The sequence below is a fragment of the Lynx canadensis genome, chromosome E1 (genome assembly GCF_007474595.2).
Source record: "Lynx canadensis isolate LIC74 chromosome E1, mLynCan4.pri.v2, whole genome shotgun sequence".
Classification (NCBI taxonomy): domain Eukaryota; kingdom Metazoa; phylum Chordata; class Mammalia; order Carnivora; family Felidae; genus Lynx; species Lynx canadensis.
The window spans coordinates 59,032,296-59,050,241 of NC_044316.2; the positions used below are offsets into that span (position 1 = coordinate 59,032,296).

At 58.5% G+C, this 17,946-nt stretch overlaps 1 protein-coding gene across 1 annotated transcript; it reads right to left on the minus strand.

Moving 5' to 3' along the window:
* Nucleotides 1-6,380: 6,380 nt before the first annotated feature.
* TEPSIN (TEPSIN adaptor related protein complex 4 accessory protein) lies at nt 6,381-15,783 on the minus strand. Its single transcript, XM_032591132.1, is given in 23 exon segments — nt 6,381-7,777; nt 7,779-7,816; nt 7,819-7,911; nt 7,914-7,995; nt 7,998-8,087; nt 9,051-9,104; nt 9,107-9,187; nt 9,430-9,508; nt 9,590-9,703; nt 9,790-9,967; nt 10,754-10,787; nt 10,789-10,847; nt 10,850-10,883; nt 10,885-10,963; nt 11,698-11,746; nt 11,749-11,769; nt 11,906-11,984; nt 12,149-12,216; nt 13,977-14,070; nt 14,208-14,258; nt 14,260-14,300; nt 14,588-14,641; nt 15,704-15,783. Coding segments are annotated over 23 exon segments (1,743 nt in total). The 5' UTR covers nt 15,771-15,783; the 3' UTR covers nt 6,381-7,573.
* Between the last annotated feature and the right edge of the window lie 2,163 nt (nt 15,784-17,946).

The window sequence follows — 17,946 nt, forward strand, 5'->3', positions numbered from 1 at the left end:
ATTATGAATGAAACTACTGTAAACATTTACTTTCAAGCTTTTATATGAACAGGAGTTTTCGTATCACTTGGGTAAAAACTTAGGTATGTATTTATACTTGTGTGTGTATATATATATATATATATATATATATATGTAGAGAGACTGTGTGTGTATACATATATATAGAGAGAGGGAGGGAGAGAAAGAGGGAGAGTAGGTATGTGTTCAACTTTATAAGAAACTTCTAGACTTTTCCACAGAAGCTGTACCATTTTATGCTCATACCAGCAGTTTATGAGAGCTCAGGTTGCCCCCCTGCCCCCCCATCACCCTCAGCATTTGGTTGTTCAAATGTTTTTATTTTGGCTTTTTTTTTTTTAATTTAAAATTTTATTTTTTGAGAGAGAGACAGACAGACATAGCTCGAGCAGAGGAGGGGCAGAGAGAGAGGGAGACACAGAATCCGAAGCAAGTTGCAGGCTCTGAGCTGTCAGCACAGAGCCCGACGTGGGGCTTGAACCAATGAACTGTGAGATCATGACCTGAGCCGAAGACGGATGCTCAACCAACAGCCACTCAGGCACCCCTGGTGTTCTCATTTTAAAAAAGTGATTCTAGGGATGCCTGGGTGGCTCAGTCGGTTGAGTGTCCGACTTCGGGTCAGGTCATGATGTCACAGTCTGTGAGTTCGAGCCCCGTGCCGCGCTCTGGGCTGACAGCTCAGAGCCTGGAGCCTGTTTCAGATTCTGTGTCTCCCTCTCTCTCTGGCCCTCCCCTGCTCATGCTCTGTCTCTCTCACTCTCAAGAATGAATAAATGCTAAAAAAAAAAAAAAATTAAAAAAAATAAAAAGTGATTCTAATTATTTAAATTCTGATCCCTTAGGTGTGCAGGGGTGTCCCGTGTCCCTATACTGATGTCGAGAATCTATTCCTAGGCTTATTTGCCATATTTATATACCTTCTTTGGTGAAATGTTTGTTCAAATCTTTTGCCCACTTTGTAAATTGAGTTGTTTGTCTTAGGAGTTTTGAGCGTTCTTTACACGTTCTTTTTTTTTTTTTCTTTTCAACGTTTATTTATTTTTGGGACAGAGAGAGACAGAGCATGAACAGGGGAGGGGCAGAGAGAGAGGGAGACACAGAATCGGAAACAGGCTCCAGGCTCTGAGCCGTCAGCCCAGAGTCCGACGCGGGGCTCGAACTCACAGACCGCGAGATCGTGACCTGGCTGAAGTCGGACGCCCAACTGACTGCGCCACCCAGGCGCCCCAACACGTTCTTGATAATAAGTCCTTCATAAGATACGTAGGTTGCGAATATTTTCTCTGTCTGTGGCTTGTCCTTCTGTTCTCTTAACTGTGTCATTCAAAGAGAGGTTCTTAAGCTTTGTGGTTTGTGCTTTTTGTATGTTGTAGAAGCCACGGCCTGACCCGAGGACAGAACATTTTCTCCTATTTCTTCTAGAAGACTTAGAGTGTTAGGTTTCCTATCTAGGTCTGTGGTTCAGCTGAGATTTTGTGTAAGGTGTGAGGTATAGGGTGACATTTTTTTTTTTTTAAATTTTTTTTCAACGTTTATTTATTTTGGGGACAGAGAGAGACAGAGCATGAACGGGCAAGGGCAGAGAGAGAGGGAGACACAGAATCGGAAACAGGCTCCAGGCTCCGAGCCATCAGCCCAGAGCCCGACGCGGGGCTCGAACTCACGGACCGCGAGATCGTGACCTGCTGAAGTCGGACGCGTAACCGACTGCGCCACCCAGGCGCCCCTAGGGTGACATTTTTAAATTCTTTTTCTTTTTTGTACATGGATGTTGAATTATCCCGGTACCACCCGTTGAAAAGCTATCCTGTCTTCATTGAATTACCTTGACACTTTTGTGTAATTTAAGTGACCATATATGTGTGGGTCTATTTCTGAGCTGTCTACACTGGCCTATTGATCTGTGTCTGAACTTTCCCCAGTACCACACTGTGTTGATTAGTGCTATTCCACAGTAAATCTTTGAATCGGGTGGCGGGAGTCCTCTTTGCCCTTTTTCAAAATTACCTATTCAATTTATTTGGCTCTTCCTATACTATTTAGAATCAGCTTGTCACCATGTACAAAAAAAAAAAAAATCCAGCTGGAATTTTGATGAGGGTATGTTAAATCTGTAGATCAGTCTGGCGAGAGAGAATGACATCTTAACAATATTGTTTTCCAATCCATAACCATGGTATACTTCTCCATTTATTTAGGCCTAATCATTGATATCTTTCACTAGTCTTTTGTATTTTTCAGCATACAGTATTATTTTTAGCATACAAAAATACAATTGGTAGTATAATTTACCCTGTATCCTGTGTCCTTGCTAAATTCACTTATTAGTCTTGGGGATTTTTGTGGATTCTATGGGAGTTTTCACATAGACAATAATGTCTGTGGATAATAACAATTTCTTTTCCAAGGTATTTGCCTCCTCTCCTCCTGTTTTATTGAACTGGCCAGGGCTTTCTGTACAATACTGAAGAGAAGTGGTTGGAATGTATATCATTGCCCTGTTCCCAGTCTGGGGGGTGGGGGAAGCATTCAGTCCTACACCATTAAATACGATGTTAGCTGTGGGATTTTGCAGCTACTTTCTACCAGGTGAAAGAAATTTTTATATTCCTCACTTGGGAAGAGTTTCCATGAATGAAATGTTGAATTTGATCCCTTGCATTTTCTGCATAAAATAGGATTTTCTTCATAAATATGTTAATTTGGTGAATTACATGATTGATTTTCAGATGTTAACCCACTAGACAAAAGGCAGTGGTAGCAAGGGAAATTAGAAAATGTTCTGGGGGCTCCTGGCTGGCTCAGTCAGTACAGCATGTGACTCTTGATCTCCAGGTCATGAGTTAGCCCCATGTTGGGTGTGCAGCCTACTTAAAAATAAGATAATTTTTTTAAAAAGAAGAAGAAAATACTGTTTTTCCCGCATTACATATACAATTTTTAAAATTTATTTTTAATTTACATCCAAGTTAGTTAGCATAGAGTGCAATCATGATTTCAGGAGTAGATTCCAGTGATTCATCCCCTATGTAGAACATCCAGTGCTCATCCCAACAAGTGTCCTTAATGCCCCTTGCCCATTTAGCCCATCCCCCACCCACAACCCCTCCAGCAACCCTCAGTTTGTTCTCTGTATTTAGGAGTCTCTTATGTTTTGTCCTCCTCCCTGTTTTTATATTTTGCTTCCCTTCCCTTATGTTCATCTGTTTTGTCTCTTAAATTCCTCATGAGTGAAGTCATGTGATATTTGTCTTTCTCCGACTAATTTTGCTTAGCAGAATACCCTTTAGTTCCATACATGTAGTTGCGAATGGCAAGATTTCATTCTTTTTGATTGCCAAGTAATACCCCATTGTATATATGTACCATATCTTCTCTATCCATTCATCCATCGATGGGACATTTGGGCTCTTTCCATACTTTGGCTATTGTCGATAGTGCTGCTATAAACATTGGGGTGCATGTGCCCCTTTCAAACAGCACACCTGTATCCCATGGATAAATGCCTAGTAGTGCAATTGCTGGGTCATGGGGTAGTTCTATTTTTAATTTTTTGAGGAACCTCCCAACTGCACCAGTTTGCATTCCCACCAGCAGTGCAAAAGAGATCCTCTCTCTCCACATCCTCGCCAACATCTGTTGCTGCCAGAGTTAAGGTTAGCCATTCTGACAGGTGTGAGGTGGTATCTCATTGTGGTTTTTGTATTTCCCTGATGATGAGTGATGTTGAGCATTTTTTCATGTGTCTGTTGGCCATCTGGCTTTGGAGAAGTGTCTGTTCATGTTTTGCCCATTTCTTCACTGGATTATTTGCTTTTTGGGTGTTGAGTTTGATAAGTTCTTTATAGATTTTGGATACTAACCCTTTATCTGATACGTCATTTGCAAACATCTTCTCCCATTCTGTCAGTTGCCTTTTAGTTTTGCTGATTGTTTCCTTCTCTGTGCAGAAGGTTTTATTTTGATGAGGTCCCAGTAGTTCATTTTTGCTTTGTTTCCCTTGCCTCCGGAGACGTGTTGAGTAAGAAGTTGCAGGGGCCAAAGTCAAAGAGGTTTTGCCTGCTTTCTCCTCTAGGATTTTGATGGCTTCCTCTCTTACGTTTAGGTCTTTCATCCATTTGAGTTTCTTTTTGTGTCTGGTGTAAGAAAGTGGTCCAGGTTCATTCTTCTGCACGTCGCTGTTCAGTTTTCCCAGTACCACTTGCTGAAGAGACTGTCTTTATTCCATTGGATATTCTTTCCTGCTTTGTCAAAGATTAGTTGGCCATATGTTTGTGGGTTCTCTGTTCTGTTCCATTGCTCTGAGTGTCTGTTTTTGTGCCAGTACCATACTATCTTGATTATTACAGCTTTGTAATACATCTTGAAGTCCAGGATGTGACGCCTCCGGCTTTGGTTTTCTTTTTCAGATTTCTTTGGCTATTTGGGGTCTTTTCTAGTTCCATACAAATTTTAGGATTGTTCTAGCTCTGTGAAGAATGCTGGTGTTATTTTGATAGGGATTGCATTGATTATGTAGATTGCTTTGGGGAGTATTGACATTTTAACAATATCTATTTTTCCAATTCGTGACCTATGTATATATACTTTATTGAGACATAATTAAAGCATTTATTCCCTCCAGGTTTGCTGAGATTGAGTTGACGCATTGAGTGAATTGCCACATAACCCTGTGCGAGTTTAAGGGGTACACAAAGGTGCTGATTTGGTATTTACAGAATGCAAAAGGGTTACCGCCGTGGCGTTAGCGGACGCCTCCATCCTGTCACATGGCTGTTCTTTGTGGTGTACATAGTATTAGAGTTCTGTGTCTTTCGATGAGTTTGTACATCCAGGGTAACCACCAGCCTAATTAAGACATGAAACGTCACCATCCCAAGAAGCGTTACTGCCTCCTTCTGCTCGATTCCACCACACGGGCACTTCCGTGTCTTTATTCTTTCGCAGAGCAGAATGCTTTGAAATGCATCCGTGTTGTGTAGATCTTCTATCGGCCCCGTTTGGCATCATGGCAAATCACGGTATGTGGCTTTTTGTGTCTAGCTTCTCTCCTAAGGTTCTTGGTGGCGACGCAGAAGCAAAGGAATTACCAGTGAAGCTGGTGGAAAGAATCTGAGATCCCTAAACGGGACAAAGGGAGATGTTAGGATCTTGGCGGCAGCCAAGGTTGCCTGTTTGGTGGCCAACAGAATGGTCTGGGGGAGCCTTCAACTGGGGCACGTGCAGGGTTGGAAGGAAGGTATTGGGCGATCTGCGTAAACCGAGGGAAGCAGGGTTAGGAGCGTATTTCTCCAGGAAGAGCCGGGTCTTGACTCCCCCCAGCTAACTGCTGTTGTCTGGGTTCTTGTTTTTGCTGCGGATGCCTTGTATTCAGCTTTCCTGAGTTCGCTCTCTGGTTCTGGAACAAACCTCCAGGGTCACGGCCACTTCTTGGTTCTGCAGGCTGGAGGGGTGTGGCTTCTGACTGGACAAGAATTCCAAATCTGCTCGTGGCTTCTCCGTGAACATTGTTCGCTTCCTTTGTGAATGCTGCTAGTGCCTTCCTTTAGGAAGGTCCCCTGGGTCTGACATCCTGAGACCTACATGTGTTCCCATGCTCTGCTCCTGTGACCAAAACAAGAAAACATTCTGAACCGAATAAAAACAAAACTGTCAAGTTCATGGGATGCAGTCAAAGCAGTGTCTAGAGGAAAACTGATAGCATTACATTTTTGTTAGAAAAATAAAGCTCTCGCGTCAATAATCTAAGCTTCCACCTTCAAGAAACTAGAAAAAGAAGAAAAGTAAACCCAAAGCAGTAGGAAGAAACTAATAAGAAGCAGACAGCAATGAAATACAAAACATAGAATGGTAGGAAAAAGGAAACCCCAAGGTTTAGTTCTTTGAAAAAACCAGTATTAACAAACTTCTAATCAGACTAACCAAGAAAAAGAGGGAAGAAAGTTATCAATGTCAGAAATGAAAGATGGAATCCATTATAGACCCTACAGAAATTGGATAATGAAATTATGTCATAAAATATTCTATGGTCATATTCAACTTCTGTGAAATGGACCGATTTCTTGCAAAATACCTCTCTGAAACTCACCTGGGAAGAAAGAGATAACCCAAATAGCCCCATACCTACTTACGAAACTTTGTAGTTCAAAGCCTACAATTAAGAATATTAAAGGACCAGATACTGCCACTGGGGAGTTCTTTCGAACATTTAAGGAAGAAAATAACACCTGTCCTGCTTTTAGAAAAGAAGTTCTCTAAGCGTGTCCTCATTAATGCTATCTTCATTAGCACACACGCACACACACGCACGCACGCACACACACATGCACAGGAAAGAAAAACGGCAACGGTGCAGCTTTGCGGGAACAACCGCGTTTATTCGGAAGCTCTGGTGCTGTGACCCCTGGAGCAGCCGCGACCCTCTGAGGCACCAGAACCCTTGCCCCGAGGCCAGCCCCGCACAGTCTGCAGGGACCAGACACAGGTCGTACCGGGATCTGGCAGCAGAAACAGCCCGCCCCCCGCCCCAGGTGGATGAGCCGCTTGGCCGATTGTAGGACTCCCTGCGAAGGGAGCGCTCTGAGCCCCAAAATACTCAAGCCGTGCTTCCAAACCCACACAAAAAGCCCTTGTTTCTGAGAGGCAGGCACGGGTCTCCAGGGGCCCCTGAGGTCAGCGTTTCCCAGACCCGCTGCTGCAGGAATCCAAGTCCAGACAGCTAGCCTCTGGTAAGGGAGACATGGAGGGGAAACTGAGGTAGCCCCGAGCCCTCTCCCAGGGTGGCAAGGGCCACGGCCTGGACTGTCTCCTCCTGACTCGTCCCCACAGAGGGGGCAGGGTGCCCTTCTCCATGGTGTCTGTGAGGACCCTGGGAGCCCCAGACAGATCCAAGTGAGGAGCCGGGCCTCTGCTCCTGTCCCCTCCAGGCAGGCCGTGCCACGCCCTCTGCCCCGTCCCCCTCGCAGTCCCTTCTGGCCGCGGGGAGAGCGGCCTGACAGTGTCTGCGGATGGGGCCCCCCCGGACGGCTGCAGGGCAGGAGACCCGGCAGTCGGTCCGGGGCCCCCAGCCACCACCCTGAACGAGCAGCTCAGTTCCTAACCCTGCCCAGAAACCGGCCCGGCTCGGCGCTGGTCCGGTTTCTCCCCCAAGGCCTCAGGCTGCCCCTCCGGCCACCACGCCCAACAGGAAGGGCCCGTGCACGAGGGAGGTCCTGCCTCATCCACAGGAAACCGGGGAACCCGCTTTCGGGTTGGGAGCTGACCCCCGCGCACGGTGCCACCTGGCTCTGCTGGCTCGTGGACCCGTGGCACATCACCCGGGCCTTGATCAGCGGCCGTGTATTCGCTCTGGTCAGCTGCCCGCACCGTGTCCTCGGTGAGTGAGGGGGGGACGCCAGAGGGAGGGCGGACCGGCCACACACACCCGAGGGGAACCACTCCTCGGTGGGACGTGGGGGCTGCGGGCAAACAGGACAGCACAGAGTCACGGAATCCTGGGATTTACAGGCCGGGCCCACGGTGACTCCACATGTGGCCCAGGCTGGCAAGGTCACGAGTTTAGGAAAGGGAAGGCAGAAGGTTCCGAGCCGGGAGGGGCTCCTGCTGCCGCCGCCCTCTGTGGTGGCGTCCAGGGGCCTGGGGGGCCTCTTCTTGTGGCGGGCCCGGCCCCCAGCAGGCGGGGACAGGCCACCAGCTCCATGCCCGCAAACAAGGAGCTGCAGCCCCCGGGCCCTGGGCAAAGTTCCGGCGCTCCCCTTTGGGGAGCCCGTGCCCGGCGGGCTCCACTCGGGTCGGCGCCCTCCTCTCTGGAACCCACCAGGCCGGCCTCGGCCTCCCTGGGGACTGAGAGCGGGGAGCCATCGGGGGGAAGGGGGTGCGCAGGCCCTGGGGCGGGAAGAGGGCGGAACTCAGCGGCTGCAGGAAGGCGTGGCTCCCGGAGAAGGGCACGGCGTCGGTCAGCAGGTCGGCCGGGGCCCCCCGCGGCCAGCAACAGGGCCCAGCTCGACCGGGGGCCTCTGGGCGGGGGGCCGCTGTCGGCAGGAGGCTTCAAAGTGCCTCAGGATCTGGAGGAGGAAACGGAGGGGACCGGCTGAAGGTCCCTGTGCGCCCGGGAGCACAGAAGACGCAGCCCCCCAGAGAGCAGGTGGCTCGTCCCACCTCCTCCTCCTCCGGCCACCCCCCACCGGCCACACTGTGTGCGCCCAGACACGGCGAACCTGCTGCTCTACAAATGCACATGTTCTCCGTCCCCGAACCCGGCCCCGTGACGAGCCGGCTCGGGGGGCGGGGGGGGGGGGGGTCCCTTGTCGGGTGCCAAGCAGCGCCTGACACAGATGCTGAGGAAATGAACGTGCCTCAAACCCTCCGGTCCTTCCCAACTCGCACACACGGCCTCCGCCAGCCTTCACGTCCTCAGGGACACCATGATGGCCTCGCTGTGGCGGGTCACCGATTCTTTGACAAAGGACAATTTAAAGACACGCCACTGAGGGTCCGAATTCTCAGCAGCCACAGAGGAGCGCAGAAGCCGGGGATGCCAGCGGGCAGGTGGAAGACGTGCTGGGGCCTGGCTGAGGGGAGAGGCCAGCAGCCTGTGGGGGCTGCCCAGAGGCTCCCCAGTGAGGGAGCCGGGCGGCCCGCACACAATTCGAGCATAACTGGGAAACGGACTCGCGTGAAAGAAAACACTTCTGCTCTCCAGGGGCCGAGCACGGACTCCTGAACTGTGGCCCCAGGTGGCCAGCAGAAGGATAAACGGACCTGAGCAGGCGAGGAGGGCTTCCCGCAGGAGGCCAACCCGTGGGCTGAGCCAGGTGGGATGGGAGCTGTCTGCAGAGCAGAGCTGCTGAGCAGCAGGGCAGGGGAGAGGTCCCAGGAGCTGGAAAGATCCACAAGCCAAGGACCCCGGCTGTTCTAAGGCCCGGCCTGGCCCAGCCCGGTGGCGAGGGGCAGGAATGTGGAAGCGGATCTGGGAACGGCTGGAGGAACAGCGTGCAACTTCTCATCCGGGTCCGGCTGCTGCCCACCTTGGTGGCCTTGTTGGTCACGGGTCCAGGGCTGACCACGCTGAGCTCCTGCAGCACGCGGGCCGGGCGAGGAGCAGGATGTGCTCCTGGGAGAGCAGGTCGGTGCAGCCCAGGGACGCGATGGCGCCCAGGGCCCTCTGCCGGGCGGACAGAAGGTCAGTGCGGTCCACCCCCGGAGGGAGGCCCCTCTCACAGCTCCGTCCTCCTCTCGGCCCGACTACAGCCCAAGGTGGGGGAGCCCCGGGGGTGGGCCCACTGCCCCCCCCCCCCCCCACCCAGGGCAGGCCCCGGTGAGGCGGGTCCCCGGCCAACCCCGCCCGCAACCCTCACCTGCCCACACCCACGCCCCAGGCGCCCCCCAGCCTCGGGCGGCCCTCACCATCTGCACACACTCGCTGGTCCCGTCCAGGCGGCGGGTCAGCAGTTCCAGGACCGCCTCACAGTTGAGCAGCCCACACCTGCAGGAAGGCACAAGCAGGAGGTGGGGGCGGGGGGCCGGGGCCGGGGCCGGGGAGCGGGGAGCCGGTGGGGGGACTCACTCTTTGATGAAGCACTGAGCCTCCTCTCGGCTCAGAAAGGCACGCGGCCCCCGTGTCACAGTCTGGACCAGGCTCTGCTCCTGCTGGCAGTCGCTCAGGGTCACGGCCTCCACCCTACCGGGGGCACAGCGGTCAGGGTAGAGAGAGACTCCTCCGGGTCAGGCCCCAACCCAGGGTGGGACCCCAGAAAAGGACCTCACCGCTCTGCCAGGTCGCTGGGTGCCTGGCTAGCTGCCGAGGGGCTGTCGCTGCCCGACCGACTGCCTGAGTCTGAGACCTTGCCTGGGTCACCGCTCCCCCGGGATGAATTCTGGGAGCTGGAGCCGCTGTCTGGCTCGTCCCAACCCCCTCCTGCCTGCCCGGGCTGGGGTCTCGTGACTGTGACAAACAGGACCGTGGGTGAGATCGGGGGCGGGGGGCTCTGACTTGCCTCATACACCCCTCCCCGGGGCACCTCGACCAAGAAACACCAGGGAAGAGGTGACACGGGACAGAGCAGGGCACCCCTCACACAGAACGGTCAGGGCGGGGACCGCCGGCCTGTGGCGGCAGGGGCAGTGCCGGACCCCGAGGCACAGAACTCTCGGGGAGTCCCGACAGTCCTCCTTCAGGCCGGCCAACTCCCAGGAGCTTGGGCCAGAGCACTGCGACGCTGCGGGTCCCTTCTCACCACACACCTCGCTCGGGGACGGCCCTGTGTCGCATCCCCCCCGACTAGAACGCACGCGCGTGGAGGCTGGCCCCGGTGCCCTGGCCTCGCGGCCGTCCCGGCTGGACCGGCAAAAGCCGGGCTGCGGCCCAGCTCACGACGCAGGCCTGTACCCGAGGCGGCGGGGCCCTCCGGGAGCCCCCGCCCCCCCTAACGCCATACACCCCAGCTCCTACGCGAAGCAGCTGGCAAGAAGCTGGCGAAACAGCATCCAGACGCCGCGCGATCTTCATACGGCACGGAGGCCACAGCGAGCGCGCACGGAGCCACGGAGCCGGGGAAAGGCTGTGCGGGCCCCCGGCCCCCCGGGACACAACCGCCTCCTTCCCCGGCCTCTGAGCCAGGAGCCTGTGCCCCTTGCCGGGAAGGTCCTGTCGGCGGCTCCGCGGCCCCCTCTCAGCTCCAACCACACCACGGGGAGGGGCCTGCTCACCCGGACCCCAGGAGAGTCTCACCGCTTCCTCGGGCGCCCGGGAGAGCTCCGGGGACGCGGCTTCGCGGCACTGGGGCAACCACGGCTGGCTGCGGGCGTCATGGCGGGCTGGTAGCGTCACCCCGCGGGAGGGGCCTCCGGGTGCCGGGGCTCTTCGGGCCCGGGGCGCACAGCATTGGCCACGACCTCTGCGGCCTTCTGGATGGTGGAGAGGAAGGCTTCGCCCGCAGAAGCCTGCGCCGGAGAGGGACAGGGTTGCCAGCCCTCTTCAGTTCTGCCCCCCCCCCCCCAGGAGGAGTTCAAGAGGCCAGCACGTGAGCTGTAGTCACACAGCGGAGCCCACGTGGGGCACCCAGGCCCTTCCGGAAGCTTCCCCAGTGAATGCTGCTTCAGTGCATTCCCAGGCCTGACAGAGCCTGGCGTTCCAGCCTACGGCATGGCCGTGCCCCCAAGTCCCCCGGCCCCACGTGGGAGCAGGACAGCTAAGGGGATCGTCAGAGAGCTCGGTCCCCTCGGCGGCTCACGTCCAGTACGGGTGCAGGGGTGCGTGAGTGCCCTGACGGGACCAACCACCGTCACTCCTGAGTCAGGAACAGGCAAGGCCTGCGAGCCAGGCCTGCTTAGGAATCAGTGCTCCCGAGGTACCGGGGGTCTGAGAGCCGAGACCAGAACCGGCAGCACCCAGGCCGGCTGCGTCCACTCACGACGGGCGCCGTCCCCACGCCACCGCCCTCCGCCCTCAGCCCTCTGAGGGACCAGGGCCTGGGTTGCACGCGTACAGACCTGGCCTCCGCCCGGCTTCTCGCCTGTTGGTTTCGCAGACCGGCCCTGCCTCGTTCTCCCGCGGGCACCGGGCAGAGGAGGAGCGCGGTGGCAGGACACCGGCCCCAGCCGTGCCACCCGCCAGCCTCCCAGGCCAGATCCGCCAGACCCTTATGCCCGCGCCCCGCACCCCCGCAGCACTCACCTGTGGGGCCCCGTTCCTTGCTGTAGCCGAAGCCCTGGAGGGCGCCCGGGGCCTGGACTCGGAGCCCATGCCTGCGAGCAGGACCCACGTCAGTGCCAGTGCGGCCGCTCACGCTCAACCCTGTGTACCTGGGACAGAGGGGCGGGGGGGGGAGCCTCAAACCCTCCCCAGGGTGAACACCAGCGAAGGGGAAGGGCGGTCGCCTACCTGCCGGAGGCAGGGCCCTGGGTGGCTGGGAGGGAGGCGGGGGCGACAAGTTGTCCGAGAACAAGGCGCTCCCCAAGTCCTAGACGAGGACGCAGAGGGCACTCAGCTCGCTGTGGTCTGGCTCTGTCCCCCCCGCCCCCTGCTCTCTCTCGGGGGTCCCACAGCAAGGGCGGAGCCAGGGCCCCAGGTGGTGGAACAAACGTCTGGCAGTCTGTCCCGGGCTGCCCCGAGTGCTGGACTCACCTGGGCGGCCGCCCGCACCTTCTGGTACAAGCTGTTCCCGTGGAGAGGGTCTGGGGGCCCCGAGAAAACTGCAGGACGGAGGCAGATGCGCAGGTGAGATGCAGCTACTGACACTCAGAGATGCGGCTTTAATGCCCCCCCCCGGCCCTCGTGGTGGGCACCCCCCTGGGCCCCTGGCAGATGACCCCGGCACCCCGAGGGTCAGGGGCGGCCTCCTGAATCACGGGTCTGACCTCCAGTCCCCGGGCGACACCCCTTCCAGGTCAAAGTCCCTATAGTGGCGGCCACCCTTCCGCACCCCCAAGCCCGGGAGCCCCCAGATCCCCCTCATCCGGGACCCACTGCCCCCACCCTGCTTTTCAGAGATATACCACCCACTGGGCCTATGGAGGCCGCACCCCGGCTGTCCCCTCGCTCATGCCCGCCAGAGCGGAGCCCCCTGCCGTCTCTCGCCGGGGTCCCTGCACTGGCTGCCTCGCTGTACCCCCTGAACCCACTCTCCACGCGGAGCGAAGCGAGCAATCAAAGCCCCACGGAGGCTCCCGCGGCCCTGACGACACCACCTCCCTCTACGTAACAGCTTCAGCTGTGACAAACGAGTTTTTCCTGGAAGGAATTGAGTGACACCCACGTTCCCAGTCTCTCGTCACAAATGCATCTCACTTCCTGCCCTGGCAGGTGGCCCAGGGTGCGCGCCCATCGGCCAGTCGGGAATGGAACCACCGGGGAACCACCGGGGTGGGGGAGGGGGGGGTGGCGTGAGCCTCCCTGCTCTTCCTGCCGCACAGGACCCCCCCCCCCCCCCCCCCCGGCCCCTCGTGCATGAGCTGAGGCCGTCGTCTGCGGGCCGTCCCACCCCAGAGCCACCTCCTCTCGCTACCCCACCTCCCCGACAGCCTGTGGCAGGGTCCCCCGGGGTTGGCACTCAGAGTACAACGGACTGGGACCGGCCCAGCAGAGGACTCTGGTGCCAACAAGGACCCGCTGTCTGCCGCATCCCGTGCTGCCTCAGCTGCGCCCCTGGGGTGGAGGACGGAGGCCTCCAGTGAAGAGACAGCCGCGGTTTCGGGGTGTGGGGGTAGGCCAGCACCTGGCAGGCAGGATGCTGGAAATGCTGGGATCCCCGAGGAGCACGCGGTGGCCAAGAGCAACTAACTGGGTCCCCCTCCCCGGCGCTGCCCTCCCGGGGACCCTCTCAGGGATGGCTCCGTGGGCGTGGTTCCTGCCTGCGGCCGAGCCCTTCCGGTGTCATTCAGGGCGGGGTCTGCTGACGCTGTGCCCCTGAGACCCACCGCGGCCAGGACTCCCGCCTTACCTGAGGGGAAGGCCTCAGGCCCCATCCCCCCAAATCCCAGTTAGGGAAAAAGACACGGGACAGCCCCAGGCCCGGCCGGGGAGTGAGAGATGGAACCCCACCCCAGACCCAGCTGTGCTAGACCTAGTCCTCGGCAGGCCAGAACCCCGCCTCTCCCGGGGGCCTCCCACAGGCCTCCCTGTCTCGGCCCTGGGGAGCAGTCCTGGGGGGAAGACAGAGCCCCTCTGGTGTGCCGGGCACTGGAACAGGCAGGATGGGCCTGGGCTGCCCAGGCCAGGCAGGGCACACAGGCAGAAGTAAGCCACCATGCGGCGGCGGGCCCGGCGACAGATGGAAGGGAAAGCCCGTGACAGAGTGAAGGCGGTGGCTGGGGTGCGGGGTGCCGGGGAGAAGAGGGCAGCGGGCCGGGAGGCGAGTCCCGCCGGTGGGAGGGGCGTCTCTGTGAGAGGGCGGTGGCCAGCAGAGGGACTCTGTGCAGCCTGCCCTGGCCGCCCCGCCCCAGCGCCCGGATACCTGCGGCTTCCTGGATGAAGGCAGGGTTGCGTTTGAGGATGAGCAAGGACGAGGAGGAGCCGTGACCACACAGGTGGAGCAGGATCTTCAGCACCTGGGGGACAGTCGCAGGGGGCAGCACAGGCCCAGAGGGCAGCCCGCACGCAGCCCGCGGCGACCACTCTCCTCGTGCTTCGCACCGCTGGCCCGTCCCCCAGCGGAGGGTCTGCGGGGGCCCGCTCGGGGACTCACCTTCAGCTTCACTCGGCCAGAGCCGCTGTGCAGACGGTTCAGAAGGTACTCCCAGGAGGCACTGGCTGCTGCCCAGGGACTCGTGTGAGATTTCTGGCAGGCGCTCGGGTTAGGGAAGGAGCGAGCTGACCCCAGGCCACACGAGGCCACGCCGGTGGGGGAGAGAAACCAGGCCTTCCTGCCACCAGACTTCTCCCGTGTCTTCCCCGCAAACACCCACCCGAGGCCCTGGTTTCAGGAGCTTGGGCCTCTTACGGCCTCCTGGGCCCCGCGTCATCAGTCGTGTGGCTTTTGGACCCACCCACGCTTGGTCCCTACAGTAAAGGAGCTGGGGGCCTCCGAAGGACAGGCCCCTGGACATGGGTGACGAGGAAGGATACTGGCGATCTCCTCAAACAAGTAGCCCGGACACGGGACATCATCGTCGACGTTCCCTTCAGGAGAACCGGGAGATGAAAGGGAGCGCGAGCCCCTGGCGTGATGAGTGGGCATCACAGGGAAAAAACCCAAACACCCATTCCCACTTGGCCCAGCGTCTGGGCGTCTGGGGAGCGTGAGCCTCAGAGCAAAGACAGGACGGGGAACCTCAGGGACACTCACGGGGACAAGCGCGTGGACTCTGCTGGTGCTCACCACAGACTACAGTTTGAAGGGCAGAGGCCTGACGGCACGAGAACACGGGCCTGAAAGTCACCTTATTTGTCCAGCAAGGCCCAAAGGGGAGCTGGACAGACGTGCAGAGCCGTGGAGGCCTGGGCCCAGAGCCGAGTCTCTGCACTAACACAAACCGAACCGACCGGCTGCTTCACCGGCGGCCCAGCCCTGAACACCTGCCTGGCGACGCTCAAGGCCGCCCCGCCGCATCTGCTTTGGCTCTGGCCAACACCAACAACAGGCCCCGACCTCCGCTTCTCGGAGCATTCGCCACGATGAACTGACGATGGTGGACGTGGGTCTCCCACAACTCGGGAGCGTCCTTCCCTAGGACCTGAGGGCCCCGGTTTGAAACGCAACCATTAGGAAGGCCGGGGCCTGTCTCGCACGCCCTGTACGGGGGCAGGACCCCAAGTCCCGAAAGGGCAGGCCAGCTGCCGAGTTGCACGGACACTGCAGTGCTCCTGCCACAAATGGGAAGGGGCCGGGGCTGCCCGCGCGGGCGTCCGGCTGTGCCGTCTGAGACCCCAGCTGTCTCTTCCAATTCGGGTTCTGTCCGGGGGGGGGGGGGGGGGAATGTGAAGCAGAGGTGGCGTGCCCCGCCCACACGGCGTCGGGGATCGGGCCCCGACCCTGAGGCCACAGCGGAGAAGGGGACCCAGGAACGAGATGCAGGGGCAGAGGGAACACCAGGGGCCCAAGAACAGCCGGAGGGGCTCGAGGAGGAGGACGGGCACGGAGAGGGCCGGAGGGAGATGGAGGCGTCTGTGAGCCTGGGAGGAGGCCCCAGCGGGCGCCGAGCAGGGCCGGGGAGGGGAACAGCTCTGGCCCGGGGTGGGGGCCGCGGCCGCCCGCACTCACCCGGTGCAGGAAGCTCAGGCGGTCCCGCAGCGGCGGCGTGGACGCCATGATGCCGGCCACCTTCCGGCCCCGCCCGCGGCCGCGGACCCCCTCCAATCACCGCGCGGGCCTGGACTAGCTGGCCAATCGCTCGCGCGGGGCGGGGCCTGCAGTCTATGCCGGCAAACAACCTGAGCCTGAACCAATCCGAAGTCCCAGATCAAAGACAGACAAATTCACGAGCCACTTGCAGGGCTCGGAGAGGCCCGGCGCCGTTCCGGAAGCGAAGCAGGGGCTGGAGCCGAAACCTAACCAAACAGAAAGCGCAGGAAAGGCGACGGGCGGAAGGCGCGCCTATCGAGAAGCTGGGCGCCGGAGAAAAGGACGGGCCTAAGATGGCGGCGCCCATGGGTGCCAGGAGGGGCCGCTCATGTCGGGGAACGGAGCGGTGTGGGGACGCGTGCGAGGCCGCCTCCGCGCCTTCCCCGAGCGCCTTGCGGCCTGTAGGGCCGAGGTGAGAAGGTGTCGGGCGGGGAGGGGGCGGGGGCGGAATCTGCCCTGGGTGCCCGGCGGGGGGGGTGGCGCCCTCCGCGACCCTCGCCCGTCCCCGTCCGCCCCCAGGCCGCGGCTTATGGCAGGTGTGTGCAGGCGTCCACGGCCCCGGGCGGCCCGCCTGACGAAGGACCTCTGTGTGCAGGAGTTCGAGGCCCTGCGGAGCTGCTTCGCCCGCCGCGGTAGGTGGGCGCCGCCCCGGCCTCTTCCCTTGCCAACCCCAGCCCCGCCTTGGGGAGGGGCACCGGGCGGCGGGGACCCCGGCGTCCCAGCGCTGGACCGCTGGTCGGCCGCCCCCCCCTCCCCGCCCCCGCACCCGCCCCGCACCGCCCCGCGTGTTCGGTGCCAGGCCGTACCTCCTGCCCGCCGGATCCCGCCGCCGCGGAGCTTGTGTGCCCTCGTCTGTCGAGCGAGGGGAACACCAGCCTCGTCGTGAAGATGCTGGTGGCGGTGGTGGCACGTATGCGAAACTCTCTGTGACTGGTGCTGTCGCTGGAGCCTGATGCCCAAACGAACCTCAGCCTAGTAGTCCAATGGGCACCTGCTGTCTTAGCTTCCTTGGTGTTTAGGACCCCGCGTGTGTACCGCGCGTGCGTTTACAACCATAGGGCCACCCAGCACACACTGAGAGGCACCCCCGACTTCCCCAGACAGCGACCCCATTTTGCAGAGGGCGGAAGGAGAATCTATAGGCCACTGTCCTGGGTTTGTCAGAACAGGCTTCCAGAGGCTGGTGAGTCCCCCAGCCTAGCTGCACTGGCTGGTTTTCACTGGCTGGGAAGTGGGCCCCGCTGGAACAGTTTTGCGGGGTGTTTTGCTTCTGGACTGTAACCACTCAACAGCGAGTCCCTTCTCTTTCTGAGGCATTTTTTTCTGATCCCTGTTTGATCAAGTGTTGAGGCAGCAAGAGTCTCGTGAATATCACCAGCGCTTTACGAAAATGAAAAAACTAGTGTTGTATTTACACATTTTCGTAAAAAACATGGAACAAGTGGGGTTGGAGGACGTAGCCGTGCCCAGAGAACCTCCATGGGGAGTTCCAGACAGCATGAGGAGAGGGCTGTCTGTGATGAGGGTGCTGGGCTGGTGCCCAAGGCATCACCATCCAAGGTGCCCCCATTGGGTGGGGCTGGGTTGGGCCATGATGCCAGCCATCAGCTCTGTCCTCCAGAGCTGCTGGTGCAGTTGGGTGAGCTCGGCAGGATTCACGGGACCCGAGGCTGTTTCCTGATGTTCTGGGACCGTCTCGAGCAGAGTGACTAGCTGTGGGTTAGCCGCTTCTCCAAGGAGAGAGTTCCCGTGTGTTCCCAGAGGGCTCAGGTCTCCTTGGACCTCTCTTTGTGATTATCATGGCCGAGAGCCTTTGGCCTCATCCTGCCCTTGTCAGCAGCCTCAGATCTGATGTGGGCTGTTCATCCAAGGTTGCACCTGTTCCTTGGACTTGCTTCCTGCTTCTCGGCAGCTTCCTTGTTTGACAGGCCTCCCCAGGGGACAGGATGAAGCTTCGCTGTGTGATTACTGGTTGGAAGAATTTAAGTGCAAGATGAAGATCAAACGTGTTAGTTATGCACAGATTTTCTTTTTTTTTTTTTTTTTCAACGTTTATTTATTTTTGGGACCGAGAGAGACAGAGCATGAACGGGGGAGGGGCAGAGAGAGAGGGAGACACAGAATCGGAAACAGGCTCCAGGCT